The 27677-nt window shown below is 38.6% G+C and overlaps 2 protein-coding genes across 2 annotated transcripts in view; both read right to left on the reverse strand.

Annotated features, from left to right (window-relative positions):
* Nucleotides 1-27677, reverse strand: part of BOD1L1 (biorientation of chromosomes in cell division 1 like 1) — an 823932-nt gene that overhangs the window by 146790 nt on the left and 649465 nt on the right. The window lies entirely within an intron of this gene.
* HS3ST1 (heparan sulfate-glucosamine 3-sulfotransferase 1) lies at nt 15684-26778 on the reverse strand. Its single transcript, XM_052681676.1, has 2 exons — nt 26628-26778; nt 15684-18387 (listed from the first exon to the last, which is right to left on the reverse strand). Exon 2 carries the CDS (start codon nt 18256-18258, stop codon nt 17296-17298), a length of 963 nt encoding a protein of 320 aa, XP_052537636.1. The 5' UTR covers nt 18259-18387; nt 26628-26778; the 3' UTR covers nt 15684-17295.

The following is a 27677-nucleotide window of genomic DNA, read 5'->3' on the forward strand; positions in this document are numbered from 1 at the left end:
GTCAAACATGAAAGTGGAGGTGGTCCTGTTGTTTAATTAACCTTCATACAAAAGTAAAGGTAATAAAAGGTAGTCAGTATAATACCAAAACTTGAGAAGAAACAGACATGACCATAATAATCTAAGTGTCTGTGAATCTGGGTAGTATAGAATTATACTAGAAAAATGTGTAGATTAATTCCCAATTTTTGCCTAGTTAACTGAACAACCATCTAAGCTCCCATATGTTTTTGTATATTAAATAAAAATTTGTATATTAAATAAAAGTTGAAGATCCTCCTAGATCTAATACCTTAATTTTAACTTCATATCTTAACAAGCTAAACATTTTATATTGAGTGACATACTAGAATTAGTAGAGAAGTGACTGCACATTATCGGAAGGAAGAGTAACTCTGTAGAGGGAACTCCTATTTCATCGATCTATGAGGGGTCTTCTAAAGATAAAGGCAAATCACCAGGGATGTTTGAGCTAATGTTGTTGAAGAAATGAAGCTGTCATGGGGAAAAAATAAGGGTCCCTTCCTGGGTTGACAAATGTTTAAAAGATACAGAACAAAGGGTAGGAATTGGTTGTGACAGTAGAATACAATTAGAAGTGATATGTAGCACTTTAAAAAATGTCCTGAAGAGAGAAATAAGGAAATAGGAAAGTTTTTATATGATTAAGAATTATTTTAAACATAAATCTAAAGCTGACTGACAAGAGTGGCAGAAAATCCTCCTGCAGCTGACTGATGGAATACTAAAACTGACATGAAATTGTCGTAATTGCTAAGTAACGCACCTGGATAAAAATAGTCTGTGGTGGCATGCAGGTCTAAAGCATTTTTTTTTTTTTTTTTTTTTTAATTTTTTTAGAGGAAGCCTAGCAGTGAAAAGATAGAAAATGAAAATATTCATTAAATTTTTCAGTGCTTAAAAGAATCTGAAGTGAAACTTAAGTTCCGATCGCGTTTCTCTGGCTAATCTTATCATCTCAGAGATATGTCAGTTTCTCTTCACTGATACAGCCTTTAATGATTGATAGTTCAGCTTCAAGGACAGAGAAGATTTTCAGAGCTACATGAGCAGCAGCTGGGCTCCAAACCTGACTTCCAGTAGAGATGATGTGCCATATAAAGATATGCAGTTTTATTTGCCTCCACCTTCCCACCACCCACACATAAAGTAGGCAAGTTTCTTATCCACAATGTGTGGGCAGGGAATGGGAAAACAGCTCCTGGGAGCCACTCCTGCTCTCCCCTTGTGGGAGAGGAGGAAGTGCTGGTTACTCCTTAAGTGTCCTGATGGCATGTGCTGAACAGCAGAAGTGACTGCAGGACTTACATCCTGCTTCTGTAACGAGGGAACAAGGAAACAACTGGGCCGAATGTGCGGATGCTAGTGCAGCCAGAGATATTGCCCTTTTCTGATGAGACATCTTAATGTTGCTTAACTAAAGAGTGTAGATTAGCTCTTGCTCTTCCCACTTTATCTCCATCCCTTCAGGCTTCAAATGGATGAATTAGCTGCCCCCAGTTAATCAACTTGAGAATTGGATTTCAGTGTTATCAAAACCTTCTTCAAAGCTATTACTGAGCTTCCCGTAATATGTTTATATGTCTCAAAATGTATTTATGCCTATCTAAACCTGCCTGAATAATACTATATAATATTTAGAATTTTTGGAAAATAAACACTTCATTTGTTGTAAACTAACTGTACTCAACAGCAAATAACTATCTGAAATATTTTTTAATAAGTTGTCCACAAGATCAAGGGACAAAAAAAAAAAAAAAAAAAAAAAAAGTTTCACAAAAAATCAGTGTTTGCATTATGAAAAAATTTTACAATCTTTTGCAGCTATTTTTGGGACCGTAAAAATGGAATTGACTATCCAGTGTTATTAAATATTTTGCTTAGGAGAAGGAAGCAGTGGTTGTAAAATCTCACTATGTTTCAAACAATCCCTCTCATCCTCAGAATCTACTATTAATAATATTTTTTAGAAGCTGAGATTTTATTCTAAGTTTCCACCTTGGGGGAGTTTTCTTTTTATCTTGGCATTACAAACCTTTGAAAGGAAGCATTTAGAATGGAAGGTGTGACAGATCTTTTAAATGGAATATGCAGCTACTGAGCTCCACACTATAATTACTGTCATGCTGAAGAAGGTTAAATATTTATGAAGAATGTGCTTTTTATCATTCAGTCTAATTTTTAAACCTGAATTCTGTAATTGCATTGAAATGCCAATAATCAAGGGGGGTTCCTTCTTGGCAGGCGTAAGGTTTTTACGAGTCTCATTTATTTGTGCAGCATGGCCAACAGAAGTATATAAATAGAGTCTGCGGATAATTTTTTGTTTTTGCATTTTGGAACCCCCCAAAAAAATTAATTAAAAACACCTCTGCCAAACAGCTTCTTAGGCACTGACTCATTGAATTCTCTGAAAAATGAAATACTGGGCTACTCTCTTTTAAGTATATTAAGATTTGAGCTAAGTCTTTCTGTCTTATTTTAGCATGGCGAAATTTGGGGAAATATTGAAGTGAACATTAAGCATAACACTCCTGCTAGCACAGTTTGACATTGAAATTCTACCATAAACTTATACGATTTCAAACCAAAACCCACTTTATGACCCAAATTTGGCTGATGCAATTTTATAAATGTTTTCGGAGACCTGATCTAAGTCTCTGTGTTAACGTTACTATTACAGACTCATTTCATCACCTTTTGCAGTTCAATAATCAAACTAATAGAAAAAGGAGGAAACAGTTGTATGTTAATTTAGACAATACATGTCATGCATAGTGTATGACTTAGCATACTTATATGATAGCCTGTACAACTAATTAAGCTAGAAGTATTATTATCTGAAGAGATTTCCTAGAAAGCTTAACATAAAAGACGTATTGCTTGTGATCTGATAGTCAAGTTTTTGTTTTGTGTTGTATTTCGTATTTAATTTAAATGGTATTGTTTTTCCTTTGTGAAACAGAAAAAAAAAATCACAGATGTCTAGACTGGACCTGCTTTTGAGGTAGAACATCTCAGCTATCTCAGCAGTCAGTGAATAGCAAATTTAAGGTGTTATTCGTCTTATCCAAGAACACATGTCAGAAAAAGGTCAGGTTGTTCAACCTCAACAAATGGCCATTTCTTTCCATCCTCTGTGACAGAATTGCCTTAACTATACCCATTTAAATTTGTATGGAATGAATGCTACCCACTGGAATTCATAAGAACAAGACACAGCTTTTTTTTTTTTAAATTAACCAAATCCTCCTCAGCTGTGCAAAAGGAACATCTCTGTCCTTAAGTGGAGATTCTAGGTCCTGGCTCTAGGAGATCTGGAAGGACCATCCTCACATAGAACCCAGCGCTTTGCAGCACACTGTTTTCTGTTGATATACTCTGTGCAAATATATCAGTAGTGCAGAGATGTTCGTGAGACTTGTTTCTTGTGTGACGGACAGATAACATAGGGATCCAAATTCTGATGTGAGCTCTACTCTGGGAAATGAGGTATACATTTACATCCAAAGTAGGCTTGGCTTTCCATTGCATACTGAAAATATTCCAGGGGGGATAAGCACCTCATCCATGTCAAACTCGAGTCACTGAATATTTTACGTTTAGAACAAACTTTAGTCTGCTTTATTTGATTGCAATTTAAGTAACTACTAAGGCTTGAATATATATATATATATTTATATATATGTTTATATATATATATGTATGTATGTATTAATTGACATTTACTATTTATTCTATCTAAACCATAAATCTGGGAATATATACTTTCAGAATTTGTAACGTAGCTATTTGATTCCCTCTGTTCAGCTTTGTTGTGCTGACAACCTGAATGCATAGAGTTAAAACATCAGAAGAGGCAACAAAGTTGTTAAGAGCTGAGCAGAGATGGTAGAACAATGACACAGATAAGGCAGCCCCAGGTATACAACTTCAAAGAATTTTGGATATAAGTGGCTGCTGGGCTATGAGGAGACAAACTGACTCCATATAGGCTGGAATGGCATACTCTTCCTAGGGCTATGCCTGGGTTCAGCATAGATCCAAAACTTCAAAGATTTCAGAAAAGGGGATGGGGCATGAATAGATTAGGAAAGGCTATGAAGGATGAAACAATGAAGAGCTGACAGACTGCAAGAGACATAGGAAGCACCAGCAATAATGGGCTGAGTGAGGAGGTTTTCTTTTTTCTGTTTTGTTTTACCTCCAGGAATGAGGTTAGCTCAGTTCAGTGGAATATACAAAGAATCAAAGCTTTCATGCAGTTCAGTAGACATTTCTGCCTTTCAGGAATTCATGCTCTGTTTCTTCTTTCACAGGTGTGACCACTGTGTCATATAAATACAAATCTGCAGATGCTTTTGATAAAACAGTCATGACCAATATCTTATTGTCACCTAGATCAAGCCTAGGGAGGGGAAAGCTGTGAAATCCTACTCAGGAGAGATGGAAATGAGGTCTTGAAACTTTGAGGCACTTTCAGGAAAATCCAAGAGAAAGAGTTTCAGATATTTCTTAGCTTTGAAACTAACCTTTGTTATTGCACTACATTATAACATTACAGTGTATAAATTTGAGTTATTCTAGGGTTCATGCTCAGAAAAGGCAGAGTGGGGACTGCCACTATATATGTCACATATATATCACCAATGGTAAGTGATTTGGATTCTGTCTGTTTTGAGCAGTGTGACCTTGCGTAGAAGTTATCCTTTTTGGGTAACAGAACTAAAAGCTTGTTTAACCTTTGTTATTCATTCTTCATTCATTTTTTTTATCTATTCTCATTTTTTTTTATCTACTTTTTATCCAGTGAAAGAAGCTTTCTTGTAAGCTATCTTTACACACCCTGTGCTGATTTGTATTCACAAGAGTGTGAAGGATTAACTTTGAACCCTGTTTACAGGGTCTTAATAACATTGCGTTATATTTATTGCTGATTAGTTTCTGGGAAGTGGTTTCTGGGCCCCCCACTACAAGAAAGACATTGAGGCCCTGGAAATTTTCCAGAGAGGGACAATGAAACTGGTGAGGGATCTGGAGCACAAGTCTTATGAGGAGGGCTGAGGGAGCTGGGATTGTTCAGTCTGGAGAAGAGGAGGCTTGGAGGAGATCTTATTGCACTCTACAACTTCCTGAAGGGAGAAGATGAGGAGAGGTTTGACCTCTTCTCCCAGGCAACAAACAGGACCCGAGGAAATGGACACAAGTTGTGCCAGAGGAGGTATAAATTAGACATAAGGAAAAGCTTTTTCTCTTGGAGAGTGGTCAGGTACTGGAATGGCTGCCCAGGGAAGTGGTGGAGTTGCCGTCCCTGGCAGCATTCAAGAGGTGTTTGGATGAGAAGCTACAAGGTATGGTTTAGTGCTTGTGGTATCAATGGTAATGAGAAGATGGTTAGACTAGATGATCTTGCAGGTCCTTTCCAACCTTTGATTCTATGATTCTATTAAATGCTTTAAATGAAGCACTTGTGCTTCTTTTTGGCTCCCTTAATTTTGAATAGAACTACAGTTGATGAGGCAATAAATTAAGAACTAGTTTGTTAAAATCAGAAAACATACTCAGAATAAAATAGGTTATATTAACTCTATTAAGCTAATAATCATTCTTAAAACATGCTACATAGTCTCTGTGTTTTTCAAAATAATTTCATTGCCGTTGAAACCCTACACATTATAGACAAACAGTGTATTTAAGGAATTTAGAATAGATAAACGACTTAGCATTTAACACTTCTAGCAAGCAGTTTATCTAGGCTCCTTAACTCCAGCTATATTTCTTCCCAAGTCACTCATTTGAAAGTATTGGGAGGAGAGGGTGAATTGGAGTAGTGATAAGTGTTAGAAAAATAGGTTTTAAGGGTCTAATTTACATTATCTTTCTAACAAAGCTGTCTGGGGAAAAGTTCTTCATAGGAAGCCTTAGTCGAAATCCAGTGAGTCCTCTTTCCAGACTCCCATTCTCATGCAGTTTTAAAGGAATATGTGGTAAGTCACCTGTAGTTTTATTATTGTCTTGGAATCTTGCCTGACAACTTTAATGCAAGCATGTTCTAAATTACACTTAGCAAAAGTATAGCATAAAAAAGGTCAGTATTGCGTGACTGGTTTCCAAAGTAAAGCTGTGAAGATTTTTGTTATACATCACTCGGACATCTGAAGTAACGTTGTCAAAGTCTTTCAGAAGTTGTTTAAATCCTGTACGTGTTTTTTTACAGCCAGCCATGGAAAATAGCAGTGGAACATAACTTTTGGAAACAGTACAGTTTGTGTTTACAAATTGCATTGGCTATTTTTTGCAATAAGACAACAGTTAGTTACATCTTGTATCTAGAATGTAGGATTCTAAATGGTTTAATGGTAGTTTACTTAAAAGAAATATTAATTGTCATTCTGATATTCACCCACAAAAGTAAAGTAGAAAAATAATGTTGTGGCCATTAATTATAGAATGATGACTGACTTCTCTTATATTTTATCCTCAGAACAGCAGTCTATGGCCAGATCTGTTTAGTTACACTCAGCAATTTAAAGGAACTTTGTTACGTCCTATGAATGAAATAAATATAAATAATATAAATATAAATATATATTAAAATAAATATAAATATAAATATATATATGTAAATATAAATATATATTAAAATAAATATAAATGAAATAAATATAAGCACTTCAAAATTGCTCAAGGATTTTATCATTTCAGCAGTTTATTATTTTATTTACAAACATTTTCAATTCCTATGTTTTTAGTACCTTTTAATTTTCTTTGTTAGCTTTATTATAAAAGAATGTAGTACTGTCTTTACCTAAACTTATTTAAATCTATAAGTCTAATAAAAATGATCACTGTAGGCAATCTTATCTTGACCTCACTGCTGCAGCACTACTGCCTACTTTTTTTTGGCACCTGTTCATGTCTTCTGCAGAAGACAGATACAGGGCAGCGAGCCCCTTCTTTGAACTTCAAGATTCATTTAAAGCCACGCTTTGCTTTCCTAAATACTGTTTTTTCCACAAGCTATCAATCAAGACAAGTGGCCTCAGTACACACTTGGCAAGAACAGCACCACCATGTCTCAGTGATAACATACCCTAGAGATTTTGAGATAAAACCTCTATTATGGGAGATAGAAGGCAAATAAAGCCATGTCACGAGAAATGAATCAAAACATTGGTTTGTTATGGGGTAACTGCTAATGTCTAGCACTCAAGTTTATGCTAATTTTCACCTTCACCCCATGATGGGATCTTAATTTGACAATAACATCATGTGTCAGAAGAGAGCCTAATTGAGGGGAAGTAGGGATTCTGCAGTACTCCCCTGGGGATGTTACGGAGAGAGCTGGTTCTCTTTTTCCTTGGCTATCCATATGAACTACATAGCATGAAAAAAAAAAAAAGCCAAAATGCTTAACAACTTCACATTTATATATCTTTTCATCTCTTTATCTAAATGTCTGAGCATAATTGTGGCCTCTCTCTGCAATTTATGGAAGACTTCCTCTGATCACCATGTCTGTTGTGTCGGAGATCTCTTATCAGATCAGCATGGTCCTCCAGACATGTTGCATTCAGTAATGGGCAGTGGCTGTAGAAGCTTCTGCTTTTTATTATTTTTATTAATTTAGCTTGGACAGTCCGATGAGAAGACATTTTCGTGTTTTTTTCCTCAGAGATTGTCCATGGAGGCTAAGAAGTTGTTAGGAGGTGATTAATAGATGCCTTGCAAAGGAACGAGGACTGTTCTCATGGTCCACATTTCACAAACCAGCCTGTAGTTATCTGCTTGTCTTACTGCTGTACTGCTTGCTTGGATAAGCTAATTGCCATTTCCCGCAGTAGCAACATCAGCATATTCTCTTTGTTTCATATTGAATTATGAACTGGGAAGTACAAAACTGAAGCTTCTGGTGTACAAGGCATGCACTTTCCACACTGGAAAACATTTAAAAAAAAATATAAAAAATACTGCTTTCTTTACTGATAGGCAAGCTCCCTGAAAGCCAGAAGAAAAATCTGTTTTCATTCAGATGCTGCCTCTTCCTCATGCTTGAGTTACAGCTGTCAAAATACAAGTAATTTAGTAGACTTTTCTAGGGATAAAAGAGAAAAATAACTTGATCCACTACAAAGCTTTAGTTTGGGCTGCAGAACATACTAGCCATGAACCATAAGTGCTGGGACTGTCTGCAGCCTTCTGCTGCGTTTAACTTCATTGTCTTTTTTGTGATAAACTGTAAAGCAACATATCAAGTTAGCAGATAATTGACTGCCCTACTGGAAAATTTGTAGAGCAAGCATGGTTTTAAATTAGCTTTGTAAAAGAGTGAACAAGTTAAATCTGTGCAAGCAAGTTGCATAGCATACACTGGATTGACAGGCAGGAACTGAAAACTGAAATGTGCTTATATTAGTGGAGGGGATTTTATGAAAGATGAGTTGTTTCATGAGTGCTTGGAGTCTAACTAAATTATACGTGGTTATTCTTGTTCTTTGAATGATATCTGGCTCTACCAAACTCTGCTATGGAATTTTAGGGTTTTTTTGCTATTATACATCTCAAGCAGTTGCTTTAGGAAGGATGTCCAAATAACCTTTGTTATTCTTTTCTGGGTCTGGAGAGGGAAGACTTCAGTCTCATTTTAATAAAGTCCTTTATACCATTACAGCAGTACAGATAGTCCATGGATTATGGAACAACTATACATAGTTTCTGTTTTCTTCAAGCCCTCTTTCCATAGGTGGGAAGTATTACTTATGTGAGAACAAAGTGATCTAAACAAGTGGAGAGTCTACTTCATTTTCTGGAGAAGTCTAGGGTGTCTAATGCCAGTATATTTAATGCGATGATTTGGGTTTATTCCATTATTTTACTTCTTATAATGCTGAATTCCTGTGATAGGATTGTAAATATTCCAAAGGCAATAGAACTGCTGGTGGTCTCCCCCCTGCACTGGGTTGGTTTTCTGCTTAACTTTTGCCTAAGGTGAAAACAAGACTAGTAAGAAGTTTGTCTAATCTACGGAAAACTTACCACTGGAGATGGCATAGACAGAATAATGATATTTGTTACAGTGAAATGACCTTTCAGTAGGCATCATAAAAGATTAGATTTTATCACTCCATTTTGTAGATTTTAAATGTTACATTTTTGTGCCAGCTGTAAATTCATTCTTATTTTATTTCCAGAGGTATAGCCTATTTCCAGGTGACAATATTCACAAAACCTTGAGAAGGCTATGAGAACCATGCATGAACACGGTATTTACGAAAGTGCTTTTGAAAATTCTATCTGTCCTGCATTTCCAGATATGTAAATATCTTTAAAAAATATGACTCTTATCTACCAGCTTCTCACTAGACCACTCTGCAATGCAGTGTCCTCACAAGCAAGTTCTGAAGTTGTGCTTTTCCTGAGTTAGGGCATTTGAATATGACTAATACCAGTGAAGATGTAAAAATGAGCTATGGGCATTCATTCCATTGAAACATTTGTATCAAGTGCATTTGTCAGTACACAGGTTTGTCTGAACCAGCTCCAATGGATGAAGATAAGTCATGCCAAAGCACCCTACGTTAGCCCCAGGATGCCCCTTTTCTTGTTGTTTCTGCATGGCCGCCACTTCAAAGCAAATGTATTAAAAAAAAAATCCTCATCCAGTATGCAGGGTAACTGCCTACAATGTTGTATCACTCTAAGGACTGGCTGTACAATTATCAGGACGTGAGAGGACAGGAATATCGCAAAGTATTATCTGAAGACCTATACATGCGGTAATACCTATAGTTCAATGGGCTATAGTTTAGTGGCAGTGTTGGTAGGAAGGATTGTTTACAGAACTGCATGATGACCTGATGCAGCTGAGAAAACAGTTTTTGTTTGGATCCCTTTATGGATGAATACAATCCTGTCCTGGCACAGATCTTACTACAACTGTCTTTGATTGTCCGGCTGCTGATAATGTCTGCTGAAATTGCCTTCTGAATCACTAGTTTTGGGAAAAAGAAATTTAGAAGGCGTCATCTCTCAGTAAACAGTTATTATGGGACAGTCAAACACAAGAGATGACTGCCAGTCTGCCAAAGAAAAGGCTGCAATTGGAAAGAGCCAAGGTCCTTCAGTGATCAGGAGCAATGCCAAAGCTGTCTCCTGAATAAGACAATGAAGAGCTTAGCAGCAGTATCAGTGCAATGTATTCCTGCTGTCTGTACTGAGCACGTTATCCTCCCAGCTGTTTCAGGAAACTGTAGGTTATGTAGGTAGAGAAGAGAGTTAATTGTAGTAAATTATATTCTCCTTTACATTTAAAACATTATTTCCAGTATAGTCACAGCTAAACAGATCAGTACAAGGCTAAGAATCTGAGTTGCAGTAGAAAAAGCATCCTTTGACAGATGAGAAGAGGCAGTAAAACTCTCTTGCTTGTGATGAGGTGGAGGGACCATCTCCACATTGCCTGTGACTTTCTTTTTACCCTTTCCTGAGCTCTCAGTGTTTGTTCCATTTTATTCACTTGTTAAAATCCATTTTTATGCCTTGCTGCACTTGTAAGGAATTGTAAATCCTTTCCTTTATTTACCATGCTTGAAATTTAACTTCTTTTCCATAAGGCCATGAAAAAAAAATCTTGAATGACTCACAGGAAAGCAGCATTTGAGGCTGTTAATTTTTCCTTTTTTTTTTTTTTTTTTCCCAGTTTATGAATGCCTGAGCATTAGCTGACTTGAGTTTATTAAGTATGAAAAAGCACTAGATTTTATCACCGCTTGATGTTAAATAATTAACCTAGGAAACCAATGCCAACATCATAAAGCATGATGTGTATAATATTGAATATAGATCTATATTGAATAATAAATATCTTACGACATTCAGATAAATGAAGCTCACACAAAAATAAAGAAGCTGCCAAAAGTAGTATCATATCCAGTTGGCTTATTCAGCAAGAAACCAACTGGTCCACAGATGCTCTTTTTTCTATGAGAAAATATCCTCCTTTGCAAGTCTCCTGTCTGAAGAATGTTTAATATGAACTCTTCTCCTCCTGCAGGCTGTAAATCATTTATTCATCAAATCTTTTTATTTGTAGCAGATGGAAAAATTGCTAGAAATTTAAAAACAAAAAAAGGGAAGAATAGACAGTTAGGTGAATAATAAGCCTAATTGCATTATACTGTACTTTTTAAAAAGGCCTTATGGCATGAGAATGAACCAATACTGAGAGATGGACTGTGATGCCTTTTCTCTGGATTGCACAGACAAGAAATGGGCAATAAGCTGAGTGCTTTTTGTTTTTGTTTTCATGAGAGCACTTATTTTTCATATGTAAAGATGTGAATAGAGGGAATGAAGCTATGGTAAGTTGTTCCCCTGAATCCTGTGTTCCGTTACTATCTTCTGGTGTCCTTGTCACTTGTGGCTGTCCAGTGCTTCCAGTGCTAGTCTTAACCAGTGAGATGGTAGAAATGGACTAATCGATCTCTTTCAGCTGTATATCCCTTTTACCTTACTCTCCTTGCATGGAAACATACAAATTCAAGCAAGAGAATGATAAGCCACTAGAAAACATACGGTATGGTTCAATTTTGTGTGTGTACAGTGCATGCATGCTTATTATGTGACCTTTGGACTGGTTTCATTTCACTAAACATTTGTTAGGTGACTACATAACATGCACTCCTGTTCAGACTCATTCCTACATGCATCTAGGGAACAATTCTCAGATTCCTTTTTTTCAAAAGAAATACTGCTACCATTTATAGTGCCACTATGAGTAAGTGCCACACTATTGACAATAATAAACTGCTGCTCTAGCAGGAATAGCAATATGTTCTTTTGATTATGCATTTCTATTTACCAAGTGCATTACGTAATTGCTCACTTATGGCTGTGTGACAATACTTGCTTCTACAATGCAATGATGTAGACCAAATAAGCTGAATTTTATTCAGTTAAAGTTAAAAATATATCAGAGCAAATATACACAAAGTGCATGTTAGATTCTATAATTTTATAGTTTCCCAGTAATTTGAATGGCCTTTAAAGTACCATCAGATAGATGATTTACATTCTCACAGAGTTAATTTATTGGACAGATGTGATACAGCAGCATACTGGAAAGGAAAAAAGAATTTCACAAAATGCAGTAACAGGAGATTACCTGGGAACTCTGCATGGTGTAAAAAATATTGTAAGGACTCTGCTGTTTGGTGCTGTTATCTGGTGTGAATGGCACCTGGTCCTGGAGGTAGGCCTGTTCATTTTAAGGAAACGCAACTGCAGATTGTTATTATTGTTGAAAGAATGGTGACTGATTGAGAACCCAGGAGGGGAGAGTGTGTTATTTGCTCTGCTGTTTTACTGTGTATGCATACAGGTTTCTGTTTCTGTAGCCCACATCCGAATTAAGTCAAGAATTTTGCCATTCTCTTCAGAAAAGCTCTCTGTTGAAGCTGCTGTGCCTACGTAACTGAAGCTATGTGTCTGCTTTGGATTACAGTTGCTTTTTTATAGCGAGGGATCCCCTATGCACCTGCCATTTGGGGTGTGTTTTGGCAGAGCACAATATCAATAATGAGTAAAAAGATGATGTCATTCTGATGATATGAATGACTTGGAAGTTAGTTGAAGACATTGCTTTCACAGACGTCATAAAGTGATACCCAAGCCAAGAAATTTATGTCCTGTATCATTAAACAAAAATGTTTTCAGCCCAATGAGACCAGCTGTTCCTCTGTATCCAGCTGCTCCCCACTCTGACTTGCATATTTTATATATTCCAGAAGGCATTTAAAATCTGCGGCATCACTGTTGAGTTTATTGTGCTATTGGCTTAAAAACAGTATAAACTGTTGTGTGGGAGTTAAGCAGAAAATTTACCATAGATGGGTTACTGTTGTAAAAAAAGAGAGCACTGCTCTCCTTTACTAATTAACTAAGATAGATAAACACAATTTCATTTATTTTTGGTAAGCAAAATATCACTGCTTTTTATTTTTTATTTTTTTTCCCCACTCTGATGTCTTTGTATGGCTTCTGTCTGTAACTAGCCTTGCCAGTGCAATTGCATAATGAAGGAATTAAGACTGAACATACAGTCTTTCCAATGTAACTGGGTGCTCAGGCAGAACCCTATGAATAAAAGTTATTAGAATGAGAAAACAGTAATGATACTTACAGCTCTGGGGGCAAGCGCTTGCAAATATTTCAGCTGGCTTGTACCGAGTAGCAAGTTCAATGCATTTTTTTTTTTACAGATATTAGTTTAATCTATCATTTTACAGTAGTTTTTATTACTTTATTGTTGTATTAGATAACATCTCTTCATATACTCCTGCAAGATCATTCACAATGGAAGCCAAATTAGGATTTGGATGTTAGAGACTTTGATAAAGAGAAAGGAGAAGGGATATTTCTGCGAGTAGTAGTTTTAATGTAGAACCTCTAAATTGAAGGGTGCAAGTCTGAACTTCCTTAGAAGTCCGGTCAGCCATCCTGGATTAAGCAGAAGAAAGCATCTTACTTTTCTTTACACATTCAAAATCTGTGTGAATGACAAGGAGTAAGAACCCTTTCTGCAGAAGCTGATTCTGAAAATACACACAGACAAAGAAATATGATTAGATTTAAGTACCAAGGTAAGGAATTTTCTATCTAAAATACTCTGTGCTGGTAAGTCTCACACACTACTCAATGAGTAATAGTATTGCCAAACTGCGAGACTGAACGGATGCAAGCAAGATTTACAAAAGGATTTTTCAATTATTTGCCCCAAAACACTGTTGCTTTGCACACAGTAGATGTTATTTCACCCACAACATCAGAAACGGTATTAAGGAACAGCAAAGGACATGCATTACCAACAGAACTTGTAGTGATGTTAATAATGAAGTTATACACATACTTTTTTTTTTTTTTTTTCCCCCCAAGAAGACTTCTTTCTCTTTCCATACTCACTAGAAGTGTTTGCAGAGTAATCATTATAGTTTAAACTTTGTCCTCTGTGAGTATAGTGTCTGCTTTCAAAGACTTGCAGTAATCCACGTTGTGAAGCAAAGGGCACAGCTTAGTCCTACGGTACAACCCTGATTAACAACTTGATTGGCTTTTCTTCTTGTACACCGGGGTAGCGGTAGGCTTTGAATTGAACATCGAATTCTCATAAAACGTTGTTTTTATTTTACAATCGCAAGAGTAATCACAGACTTGGCTAGCAGCCCTGCAGAAATAGGCCTCTGTAGCTACACCCAAGTGGTTGTACTTTAAACCTGAAACGGTAGTGTATTACAGAAACAAATACCTGTATGGCATGACAGTGGAAAGATATTTTCAGGGATTTTTTAACCCAAATAAATATGGAATGACTTCAAAGCTCACTGTGTTCCTACAGTACCAACCAGAATGCATGTCAGCCTCTTTCTTTCATTCTCTTATCACTTTCTTCTGTTTGAATTTTTGTTGCTTACCACATTTTAAGAAAATACCACGATGCATGTGAAAATGTGAATGTAGCTTTTCTAAAACAGAATTCACACTTTGAAGCCAAATTTTAAGCATTGTAACCCTTGAATTTAGGCCACAATGGCAGGTAAATATTACCTTAATTATTTGTTAGGGTGCGAGTGGTTGTTCATTCCCATCACTGCCACGTGGTAAGCTCCAGGGTGAGGTACTGCACAACTGTGTCATCCTTGCACAAGGCGTACACTACAGTATGATATAGTGTCTGAGGACACCTTTGAACAGAAGGCATTGGCTGTGAGTCCTGTGAGCTTGTGCTTCAGGATGGCCCCCTGAAGTGGTCACTTTGCCTCCTGATCCTACAGAGAATATGGCAGGAGGCATTATGTTACTACTACTAACAAAGCAATGGTGAGCTGATGGTTCTTATTCTGCTTCTTGTTCTATAGAGGTATATCTGCAGAGACATAGGGAGTGAGAGGATGTGCCCTGCTTAGTTGCAGTCAAAATACGGGTATTAGGTAGCACTGTACATCTAAAAACATTCTCAGTACCAACAGGTGACAATACTGAGGGTATTGTTATATGCTTATGCCATATGCTGCACCACCGTGTGTAACTTGAGGCATTCCTGCCTTCATACATTCATCTGGCTCTGTGACTGAAAGGTGGCACCCACATGGCCACATACCCCAGCAGAATTTTTCCTTTCCCAGTAGAAAGTTATTGAAGGTAGAGAGTGAAACAGACTACAAGAAGACAGAAGTGAAGGTGGGACTGTACCGAGGAGAGAGCCCTTCTTGTGAGCCAAAATCTTTTAGGTCTAGATGGCTCCTACAGAGTTAGCAAGGAAACGGGATGATAATGAATAGCAAAATCTCTTCTGTTCCTCCTTACACAAAACTCTCCATGTTTCTGTTTTCCATGTTGGTACTTCAATTAAGCCTGTTATTTTTGGTATCTGCCTTATCAAGGATGCAACATGGTTGCCAGCAGAAACTATCCACTCTTCTTTGTATATTCTGAGTGGACCCAGCAATGGACCATGCAGGCCAACAATCCAGCAGCTAGCAACTGCTCTTCACTGGATCCACTGAGCTGCAACTGAACTCTTAAGCAACATTTAACTGGAGACTAAACTGAAGTTGAATCCTAATTTCATCTTTCAAACTAGAAAATTATGAACAAAGAGAAAAAGATGCAATTCAGAAAATATTTTATTGAGTACAATACCATTTCATAGTAGGCTTTCATCAAAGGTCTACTTTATGAAACAAACACCAACAACCTCTCTGAGGTTGAATACAGCTTGGGCAGGTGCACAAGTAGTGGGATATAGAGGGGAAGCATCTGCAAATTTTCATGCAAGCAGCATAATATGGGATACTTACACCCAGAGGGTACCTTGTCACAGTGCCCAAGTTTGAACCATCTCACTGGGAAAAATTAACCTATCTACATTTATTTAAATTTTATGAAGGATTGAAACAATCAGTAACAAGTTTAAATGTACAGGATATTGCCACTGAATGTTCAAAGGGTATGTTTTAGATTATAACATGAAAATTAGCTCATAATGAAAGCACTATAGAAGCCTTCTGTGGAAACAGGATTAACTCTAATGCCAGAAATTGATGTCTAATGGAACATCAGAACTAACATAGATAGGAAAAGCTGTAACTTTTACCAATGTACTAGCATCTAACTTCCATTTTTAGCAGATGGAAGACAATAAAAGTTCCTGGAATTTGAGTTAATTCCATGGTATCCGAGGCTGGATCCAAAGTTTGGCTTTACATTTCCTGGAAAAAGATTAATTGAATAGTAGCCCGTGGGCACTTCTAAGTTACATGAAGCAGCTGTTCAACTCATTGAGAAGTGTTCAATACAGTAAAAATATGTTAATATTTATAAGAATGAAGTTGCTGCTTACTGGAATGTAGACCAGCTAATTTTTCTATGTAACCATTGGTTTTCAATAGTGGGAAAGGATGTGTCATAAAATTTAGGAACAGCAGTTAGCAGCCTTTAAAATGTCCCCATATTGCTTATATTCTTCTCTCAAACCTCTCTCTTTCATAATAAAGGATATATACATTCAGAGACTGTAGAAAGGTTTTAGATAAATCAATTTCTGCACTTAACTTTGATTTCATGAGCTGCTCCCCACAGAATCTTTAAAAGTTTGCCGTGAAACTAGTAGGGTTCTGCCAAAGTATTTGAGAAGCAGTTACTACAGCATTAAATAGGAAGGTAAATACAGCTGTTAACGTGCTTTATGACACAGTTTTCCACTGTCCTTTAGGTGTGCATGTCCCAACACGTATAAATACCACATTATCAAGAAAAAATTCTGTAAAGCAGGATAGAACAATTTTCAAATTACAAGAATATTTGCAGATAAAAAGAAATTATTAGACCACAATTTAGAGCAATAAAAGTAGAAATGGAAAGTTTAGCATATTAGCAACTAGAGGATAAAGTTCAGAAAGACTGAAGTATTCAAATAATTCTGAAGGGTTTTGTTGAAATGAATTTCTTATTTATTAAAAAGACAACACATTCTCAAGAGAGCATCTTCTGCAGTGAAATAATTTACTTTCTTCATATAGACACGTCATACACAATGTTAACAACCATGAAAAACAATACAAAATGCTTTCAAATTTAACAAGTAGAAAAATATAACTAGTATATATGGCAATTGTGAATCTAATACTGTACAGAAGTATTTATGAATTTTTACAAATAAATTATAGCTTAAATGCCCTTTTTAAATTTACACCAGAACATAGGTTCTCACGTTTACCACTAACTTGCCACAGATGAGTGCCAGTCAAATGTTCTGCCAACAAGCTCAAAAAATTTCTTGTTAGGCTCATAGAAATACTCATGCAGTTTCTCAAGTAACCGAGTATCTACTTGTGGGTGAGCTCGTCCTTTTGACTCATGTAAACAACGCTCCCTACCACTGTCCCTTAGGCAGTAAAAGCCTTTAGTTTTATTGAAATAAAAGTTCGAAGCATTTATCTGTGGTGATAATTTCAAAAATCTCTCTACCTTCTCTATTTCTGGAAAGGGATCTTTGATTAGTTTATCCCCATCTACAATGTGGATATGATCAAGGGGAAAATACTTCAACCAGTTCTGCATGTGAACGTAGTATAAGCTTCTGTTTATTGCCTTGTAGTCCACGTTGAGTTCACCATCTTTAATCAGGAATTGTTCAATGGAGGGATACGGCTTGTGCTTCTGCATGTGGTTATAGAACACTTGGGTGTAATCTGACAGTACTCTCTCGCTTGGGTCTCTTAAAATAAGGAGTAGTCTCATAGATTGGTTCATGTTATAAACTCTTTCAGGCACTTCAGGTGATGTGAAATATGCGGGAGTTTTTTCCACGGTGATCTGATGGGGATGAGAGAATGGCATTTGATTAATATACCATTGCAATCCATTTCTATAGTGATCTTCCCAGTCAAAGAAGTGGACTTCACTTTCTGCTGCAGCAATATCAGGATGAAGACTCAGCATCTCCAACAAAGCTCTTGTTCCACCTTTCCTCACTCCAATAATGATAGTCTGTGGCAGCTGCCGGCATGATCCATTAGAATGAATGTTTTCCTTGAAGTCATTTTTCTGAGATGTTTTCTTTAAAAGCTCTCTCTGAGCAGACTGAGCAGAAGTCTCAGCCTTTGAATTTATAGCCGGTCTGGAAGGCACTATCTGAGGTTGAACAATGAGCAGCACAGCTCCCAGCAGAAAAGCTGCCATGACAGAACTTCTTTAGTCTGGTTTCACTCAAGCAGGTAATGGGGCATGGAGTGATTTCTACCAAGAACAGCCTTTAAAAGTTGTTTTTGTTTTGCTGAGTGGATGCGTATTTCTCAGACAGAAACTTTTCTGAGAGAAAGAAAGAAAAAAGAAAATAAGACAGGCACATTATTTTATACTCAGCTATATTAGTACTAAAGCCACACTACAAGCATCTTTTGATTTTCAAAACTGAACCAACTTCTTTAGATTTCTGAACTCTACCTCATAAATCACTAGAGAGAATTAAATTCTTTAAAGACAGCCACATACAATAACGCCATGAAAAAATGACTGCGAGTCACCAGGAGACATGAATATTCTCAATCTCTTTCTAAGAGTCAAGATTTAGAGTTTTATTATTTTTAAATTTGATTTCAGTGGAGTTGAAGGGTGCTTTTTTTGTTTTTAAATGTGCAATAGGTCTACTTTAGAAAAAAAACAAAGGGCTTGAACAAGGAAGCTTCCTCAAAGGAAGGTCATGTAGTCTCCTAAGGGAACTAGATCATCTATAAGGTTCCTTCTAATCCAAGCCATTCTATGAATTTATGTTATGACAGGAACCTGAAAGTAAAGCCTCCAGGGCAAAAGGCTCATGTGATATGAAGAGAAATGCAAGAAAGCCACATTCTCACAGAAATAAGTTAGGAAGGGCTCTAAGTGAAACTGTAGACTATAGCAAGGCTGCACTAATGAAATACTAAAAGCAGTGGTCCCAGTCAAAATATTCATGGACAAAATAGGCAATGAATATTGCTGAAGGTAATTTCCAGAGTCAGGCAGCCAGTCTGATGTAAACAACTAACTTTATCCTTTATTTATTTATTAAAGTAAAGAGATCTTTAAGGTAAAGGTCAGGATTTTAAACGCAGTGATTGAAATGAAATTAAAATGGCTTCACACATAACAGATCTGTTGGATGGTCACATTGTGAGCTGGCTGTGTATAACAGCTCTCTAGATTTGGAAGCTTTTGTAAGTCCTATAAGCTCAGTGAAGGGCTGGTGCTATTGTATTGTAAGTGTTGTGGTATTGTCTAACTCCATTTTGAAGTGGAAGCCATGATGGCAGAGCATCTGACTCTCTGCCTTATTGTGCTACTGTAATTATGAATTTAAGCTCAGAACAATGCGTACTGTACTAACTAATGAGGGCTGAAATAAATTACGTATGAACAACCTGAGGAACAGCAAGGGCTAGGTTTTGGAAATTCTCCAGAGAATCTGAAAAGAAGCTAATGACTTTTCCACAATAAGCTAAGTCCCAGTGTGACAGGGACTAATGACGTGTTTCCAAGTCATCTAGAAAGTTGTTTGATAGCTTTGCATTTACAGAGGTCATGACTCCATCCTGAATGAAGCAGGCTGGCTTCCTTATGCTTGCTACTGATTATTACTTTCCTGCTTTCCCTTTTCTAATCACTTGTAAAGAGCTACAAGGCAGTCGTATTGTTAGGTAGCAGAAATCAAAGCTGGGAGGAGAGGGAAGCAGTGTGCCTCAATGAATCTGTAGTCAAAGGAACTGTGCTTCTCTGGATGCCTATGGGCTGTGAGCTCATGGCCATGTCCTGTCTTGGACACAAAGTTGTGCCCTAGGCTGTTCTATGATGTCTGATCATGAAAAAAGTTGGCAGAGAAATTTGTTGTTCTTCCATTTTTTGTCTTTGTTATGATTTTTATGTGGTTGAGAGAACTCCATTTCAGCTGTCAATTTACGGCTCTTTCCCAGTCCTCGCTGTTCTCAACTAAATCTACTTCAGTTTCAAAAAGAAATAATCCTAGTCATTAGCACCTCACTAAAGTTGTCATACGGGGAGGGGGTAGGAGGGTGATGGTTATAGACTGGACAGCAAATAATTCAGTATTGGTAAATACATGGCTGATGTCCTCACTAAATATTCTGCCCTTATATTTAATAGTAGTCTGAGCAAATGGCCTAATTAGATCAGTGCCTGATGGGCAGCTGAGAACATAAGAGCAACAAAACATCAACTCTTCTTGAATTTTAAGGTCACAGATTAAAGGAATAGCCACTTACTGTACAGTATATTTTAAGAGTTACAAGTTCTATAAATAGTAAGCCTGAGTCGTTGTCCTAACACCTTACTGGAAAGGCATAATAGGATTCCAGAGAACAGGTTGAATTAATGTTGAAAGGAGTTAAAACCTAATGGTAGAAACCCTTATTTCTATAGCAGTCAATTTGAAATATGTTCTGCTTTCAGCTGAGCTATATGATGAGCACTATTTCTCTGGAAAGAGAAGTTAACTTAGGGTTAACTACTGATCTCAAATATTAATAAGAAAACACTAAGTGTTTTAGTGATCACAAATTGATCTTAGCAATGTTATTTTATTTGGGATTGTTTTTAAATGCATTGGGATTGTTTTTAAATTCATAGTTTGCATAGTACTCCACCACCAATTCCATGTTATTCAAGCCTTTCTATGGCTGAGCATAGCATAGGAAGTAAGGTCTGGTTAAAAGTGCCTCTTAACCGTAAATCTACTTTTGTTTCAGCTGGCATTGCTCTTCACTTGTGAGATATTACAGGTATGGTATCGAGGGACACATCACAAGTATTCCCTTGAGCCTCAGTCTTCCTGTTCTTACCTGAAATACCTAGGGGGAGGGGTGGACATTATTTTTTTAAATAAACAAAACAATGCTTTCAGTTGCAACGTGATACTCAGAAGAACATAGAGTATCCTATAATTCAGCCATATAGAGTTTGATTTCTTTTTTCCTCCACAATTGTTTGTTTAGGTGCAGATCAGGAATGCATCAAATGTTCCACAGTGTGAAAGCAGTGAATGCTATGAATTCTGTTCCACTCCTGGAATACTCCCACAGAATCCATAGCATTTACTGTCCTTACGCACATCCAATGAACCATGTCAGTAATTACGCCATTTCAAATATATAAGCTATTGTTGTTTCACTTGCAAGCAATAAAGCTTTGTCTGCTTTCTCCTTCTGGACTCCTTTGTTCCTTTCAAACACTACGGGTTTGAGATCTGAACCAGTTATTGCGTTGTGTTAGACTAATGCAACACAATGGACATGAGTGTTTCTCTAAATTCAGCACAAAACATATGTTGTGTGGGCTAAGCAGTGTCCAGGAATAAAACTGCATGTAAATTGGTTGTCATTCAGCCTTCTTCTCTCTGCCCTCTTCAATGCTTTGAACAGATCTGCAATTTGGTGGCTAGAATTACTGGAGTTTATATAAAATGATGCAAACGTGTATTCCATAGCTTTATAATTTGTGGGTCTGAAAAACTGTTTCAACAATAATAAGCATGCACTGAAGATTTTATAGCAGCCACTCTGCCAAATTACTTTTCTGCTTTAAGAATTCTCTTCACTGCCTCCACAAGTCATGCAGAGCATACATGACTGCACTCGGTGACTTTGTAGTTCAGATTAATACAAAAATTTAACTGACAGTCATTACCATTGCATTTGCTACAAGTAAACGAGCAAGTTGGTAAAAGAAACAGTTTATGTTAAATGACGCTTTGAAGATTATACCAAGACTATTCAAGAAGTCTAATTGCTTTTTCTTAAGCTTTTCTTCAGCTTTCTCCAATTGATTAGTAAAATGTACCATACTATTTATTCAACAAGATTTGGTGTGGACAGTGCCAATCAGATCAGCTTTCATGATTAAAACCTCTCCCAAAAGTAATAGCAATTTGGAAATAAATTGAACCTTTCGTCAGTAAGCAAAATGAAGGGTGCAGCTGTCATATTTCAATGACTTTTAAGCATATTACAGTACTCTTTGAAATTTATGTAGCTATTTTATGACTTCTGATTATCTCTTAACACATTAGCATGGTATTTTAATGCCTCAGTATGTTTATCTTCTCTCAATAAGATGGCATAAACTACCTAAATTATATATAACATTTAGTTTTATTAGCTTTAACAAAATAAGATTGATAACTTCATTGTGCCTGAGGGTGGTGTGGGGTGCATTCAGAGCTGAACTTTCCAAAGAACATCAAGTTGGCTGCCAGAGCAGGTGGGAAGGAACATAAGTAGGGCAGCCCATCTGTAGGGCAGCCCTAAGTGGAAGATACAGGCTGCTGGCAACCTGACAGCAGATACTTCACGAAACAAACAAACAATCAACATACCAAGAGGTATAGCAGAGCAAATGGACACATCTGCTTCCAGGACAGTGACTGTGAGAAAGATGACTGCATGAATTCTTCCATGCACATGGAGATGTCTTCAACTTCATTATACAAAAACTGCAGTTTTATGTTTTCCCCAGGTGTTGAGAAAAACCACGTTAAAGTTTCAGGCATCTTCACTTGCTGTTTGCAGAGCTGAAGCCCTTCACTGGAAGGATCTTTACATACATCTGCAAAAACCAAGGCTGGTCCAATTGAGAACTACAGATCAGTTGCTGAGATTTGTCTCTAGAGGGAGATCAGAACTGAGAATCAGAGGGGGACATTCTGCTCTTCAAGGTATTCTCAGTATTGCAGATGGGATAGAATCCCAGGACAGCTCGTGGGTTGGCATTTCCTTTTGCCCTAGAACTACAAGTTTGGGCACTCAGAAATCAGATTGATGTCACTGGTTAAAATTAGCTGTGCTCACAGATCTGCTACATAGACTTCTGTTGGGAGAAAAATCCATAGTTGAGGTAACTCTACAAATACCTTTCTGTACTGATGAAAAGCCAGTAATCTGAACATTTGTATTCAGAGATGCATTTTAAGAAAACTGAACTAGATCAATTCCAGCGTACTTGAAACTCATCAGGTCATTGAAATGAACAGTGTATATTCAACCCCTCTAAGAGAGGATGGTGTCTGTCCTAAGATACATTCCTTAGCTGTTTATATGAGCTCTTTCAAGTGGCGTTTTGTATCCCATTAGCACCAAACATGCAGCTATCACTTCCAGATCAGTCAAGAGCTTTTCCTGAACAGAAAAGGAGCAAATATATATACTTTTTTCCATCTGATCTAGTTTATAAAGCATCTTATTTTCTTCAAAATATACCCTGTAAATATATATTTTGCTGTTTTTAACTGTTAAATGGCCTCCCAATGTCCTCTTTGTGAAGAGGTGCTTCCCACACTTACCCCACATCCTGTTTTTAAATCACATTTTTAAAAAGTTTAAAGCAACATGTGCCAATGAAATGCATAAACTCTAATTTCCACTAATTAACTGCAGGCAATTGCCTACTTTAGTGAGTGTTACAGAAACAACTGTATTACATTAACCAGAACTACATACAACCAAAGCCATAGATCTCTAGGGGCATAAACTATTGATCTCCTTGTTACATATTAAAAATAGCTATCTGTGTTTTAAGAGGGGAGGTGAAAAGGTAAGAAACTGTATTAATCGTATTACAGTGCCTCAGTGATACTGCCCATCTATTCCTTAGACTATATTCCATGAGTTATATTAAAATATACTGTACAATGAGTAGAGATTAAGCCACGGGTTTCACTTTTATAGTCAGCATGTTAAGAAATCTAATCATCATTTCAGTGCAGTTAGGGAGACATATTACCTATATGCACCAAGACTCTGAAAGCATTTCTTAAAAAGTCCCTAAATTTTGGTTAGGGGAACTTAGCAAGCTGAGCAAGGTTGACTTGATAGGAAGTATTTTTGGCTGAGATCTGCTCCATGTCTGAACCTGCTGTGATAAATACAGTTTATACAAATTAGCTAGGGCACCAGTTTGTCCCTTTTAAAGAAGGAGTTCAGCTCCAGTGCGAGCAATAAAGTAGAAAATTTATAATAGACTGTGGTTATATATAACACTGTACTCTTTTTCTTAAGGTCAGAAGGGACCATTGCAATGTTTTATGCCAGGAGATCATAAAAATTTTTTAGAAGAGAGAATACCCTACATTCCAAAGAACCTCATGCAGGTAAAAGGAAAATAGGACATTACAGCAGAATAAAAATAAACCTGAAAAAGCTCGGAATGCACAGAATTTTTTGTACTGAATACTAATATGGAATCTCCTTACCATCTTCTTCTAGCAATTGCTTAGCACCTTACAGGACTTTTTCCCATAAAGAGAGGGAAACATGCTGTATCACTGCCTTCCCTGTACCCCCAGAAGCCCAAACATTCCATTCAAAATGCAGAAGTTGCCTCAGTTCCCCTCAAAAACGGGTCATGACCTAATGAAGAGGCAGAAATGCATTGCACAGAGTTGCTTTTTAATTCACCAAACCTTTCCCTAGGAAAACAATCTGTGTGAAAGGCAGCTCTGTCTGTCCTGCCCCCCTTCTGTACAAAGGCTCACCTTAACAGAACGTTCTGAAAGAGTAATACACAGTGCATGAGGCAATACACAGTGCACGAGGCAATCCCATTTCCACTACCCTTGCTAAGCAACACTTTTCTACCACTCTACCAATGCAGGCCCTGTCTGAAACACCAGCAATATACTGAAAGTGACAATAGAAACAAAAGAAAAAAAAAAAAAAAAAAAAAAAGGAAAAAAAAAGGTAAGTAACCCTTTAAGTAATCTTCCAGGTTATACTCAAAGCAGATTTCCATCAGCCTCCTTCCTGGTACTCAACTTCAGAATAATACTGCAGCAGAGCAGTGGTGAGGTCGTCCCTGTATTAGACTTAACTAACCCAATCCTTTTACCAAGCAGAGCACTGTGTGGTGACCTGGAGGGAACCTTCCTGCTCAGGAGTGGGAAGTGAGGTGACCCAGCTGAAGCTTCCATCCCAGGCTGCCCAGGGATATTTACAGCTTTCTCGCTCTCTAATTATTAAAACTTCTCAGGGAAATGCATCCATCTGGGGCTGCAGTAGCTTCTTGGCTCTGGGTGGCATTTCTGGGGGTGGGAAGGGAGAAATCCTAGGCTGGTCAATAGGCTAAAAACATTTCTGGCTTCCTCTTTCATGCGTATATTCTTATGGATTAGAAAACTGTTTTTTATGCACTCTGATTTTGTGTGATGTCCGTGCATTTTTACGGTTAATTCAGAATAACCAAGGTAACGTCCTTGCAAGGAGGGGGCATGGATGAGAACCTGGCAATTCTGGGGTTGGAATTCACTCTGTTAAATCAGTGCCTCTCTACTGCAGCAGCTGGCTAAGCTTCAGCTGTACAATCTTGGTAGTGACCTACTGCAGGCACTCATTTGACAGTGTACTATAAAAAAAACTGCATTTTCCAAAAAGGGAAAGGGGAAAAAAAAAAAAAAGAAAAAGATGGGTGCTGAAAGGCTGGATGAGTGAGAGTGCTACAGCAGATGCTAGTAGCTGCACTTTTACTGAAAGGTGCTTATTTCTGAGCAGGGTGGGAAATGCACTTGTTCAGGAGCGCAAGAAATGCTGGCAGATATATATCTGCGCATGCAGATATGAATAAATAAAATATAGTAATATTTTATCATTTCCATATGGAGTTTGAAAGCCAGACAATTTATGGGCATATACTGAAGAGAACCTGTTCTACTAAGCATGCCTCTCGCCACACACTGCAGAGGCTCGCTGTAAGAGCAGGCAGTAAAGGGGTCTCCGATGCCAGAAGGATGTCTCTGCAGGTGCCCCATCCCCACCACACTCAAGACTGGTATTCAGGAGACTTCCCAGATATTTTTGCTCTCTCAAAGCGGTCCAGTCTTGGAACAGCAAAAGCCCTCAACTTACATGCATAGAGAGGACAGCCCTCTACATTACCTCCCAGCCAACAAAGCTGGTGGAATTGCTTGTATCTAGCTTTTCCCTTATCAAGGACTGAAAGACAAGAGCAGACCAAGACTGCCACCGCAGCCTCCCAGCATCTTTTCATCCCCCCAAATTTGAACCTCTCTCATCTTTAGCCCTGGAACACGCTAAGATCGGCAGTGCACCATGCCTGTGCTGTTCTATTCCGGGCAGCTCACCTATGACAGGCAAAGCAGAAGTGAACTCTAGTGAAGGTTTTGCCCCGAGCCCACCCCGCCCTCCTGCTGGGCGCGCTGCACCTGCCCGATTCCAGCGCCTGCCGTGGGAACGGAGCAGAGATGCTGAGCGGAGCAAGGCAAGGTGCCCTGCCGCCAGGTAGAAGCCCTGCGCTCCACCACGCCGCTCCCACGCCCGGCACTCCGCCTGCCGTGCCTCTGTCGCTCCGACACATCAACTACCGGGTGCAAAGAAAACAGACTGCCCAGGGAACAGATCGAGACAGACCTGCTGACCGCATACCCCATTTTCTCCCCACTCTTTCTCCCCTCGTTCCACGACAGCGATGCCTCCCGGAGGCTGTCTGAGCGAGCGGGGTTCCGCGCTCGCCCGCACCCCAAACCCTCCGCGGGACCCCTGCTCATCACTCACCGCCGGGGCGCGGAGCCGTGGGGCAGCACCCGCCGCGCTGTGCCATGGGCGCCCGCGGGTACCGCAGCCGTGGGAAGAGCTCCCGGCGACAGAAGCAGCGGCGGCGGACCGAGCGCCCGCTGCCGCCCGCCTCGCCCGCCTGGAAGCGGCGCCCGGCGCTCGCCGCCAGCGCGTTTGTACGGCCCCCGCCCCGCCCCGCCGGCGCGTCATCGCCCCGCCACCCGTCCCCGGCCCGCCCGGCCGCTCTCCCCCGCCCCGTCCCGAGGGCGGGCACACGAGGCCGTCCGGGCTGGGCGCCGCCGCTCCCCCTTGGGCCGGGGCGGCGCCGGCGTCTTAGGGGCGGGGGCAGCGGGCGGCTGCGAGCGGAGAGCGGGGTGTTTGCGGTGTGTGCGTGAGAGACTGCGCGCCGCCCCGCGCCTATATGTAGAGAAAGGACATTATACATATATATATAAAATAATTAATGCAACTAAATAATGCAGGCCTGTAGGAATAATTTGCTAACTACAGAAAGCAGACCCCCCCCTTATCCTTCTTTCGCCCGTGATTGCTTCCTTCCTGTACCTATAAAAATAACACCGGTACGAGGTTTCCTGAGTGAGACCTACCTCCTCCACTGATGGCACTTTTTGTGTTTTCTGAACTTTACAAAGTGGCTTTGATTTGTTCTTTCCCTGCAGAGGGTTCTTTGTTCTGCCAGGAGAACTTAAAGTGAAATGGTTGTACGGAATGAAAGAACTGAAAGCCACAGTGGGAAAAAGGCTTTCCAGGAATTTATTTAAGGCACAGGGTTAATCTATTAAAATAGATCTATATTTGCCAAAAACTGATCTATATTATTTTTTTTTTTTCAAGAGACAATGCATTAGAAATATCAATAACATACTGCATCTATATTTATTCAGCAGCCAAAGTCTCTTGAAAGAGAACTCGTTTCTAGGCTGACTGGTCAGTTCAGCCCCGCTCCCATCCAAAGGATGTCATGCAGCCCTTGGCACAGCAATCCTTTGTGCAGTTCCATCTCCTGTGAACAGGTGTGGGCTGCTGCTA

Source organism: Tympanuchus pallidicinctus, unplaced genomic scaffold (assembly GCF_026119805.1).
Source record: "Tympanuchus pallidicinctus isolate F22 unplaced genomic scaffold, pur_lepc_1.0 scaffold2, whole genome shotgun sequence".
Taxonomy (NCBI): Eukaryota; Metazoa; Chordata; class Aves; order Galliformes; family Phasianidae; genus Tympanuchus; species Tympanuchus pallidicinctus.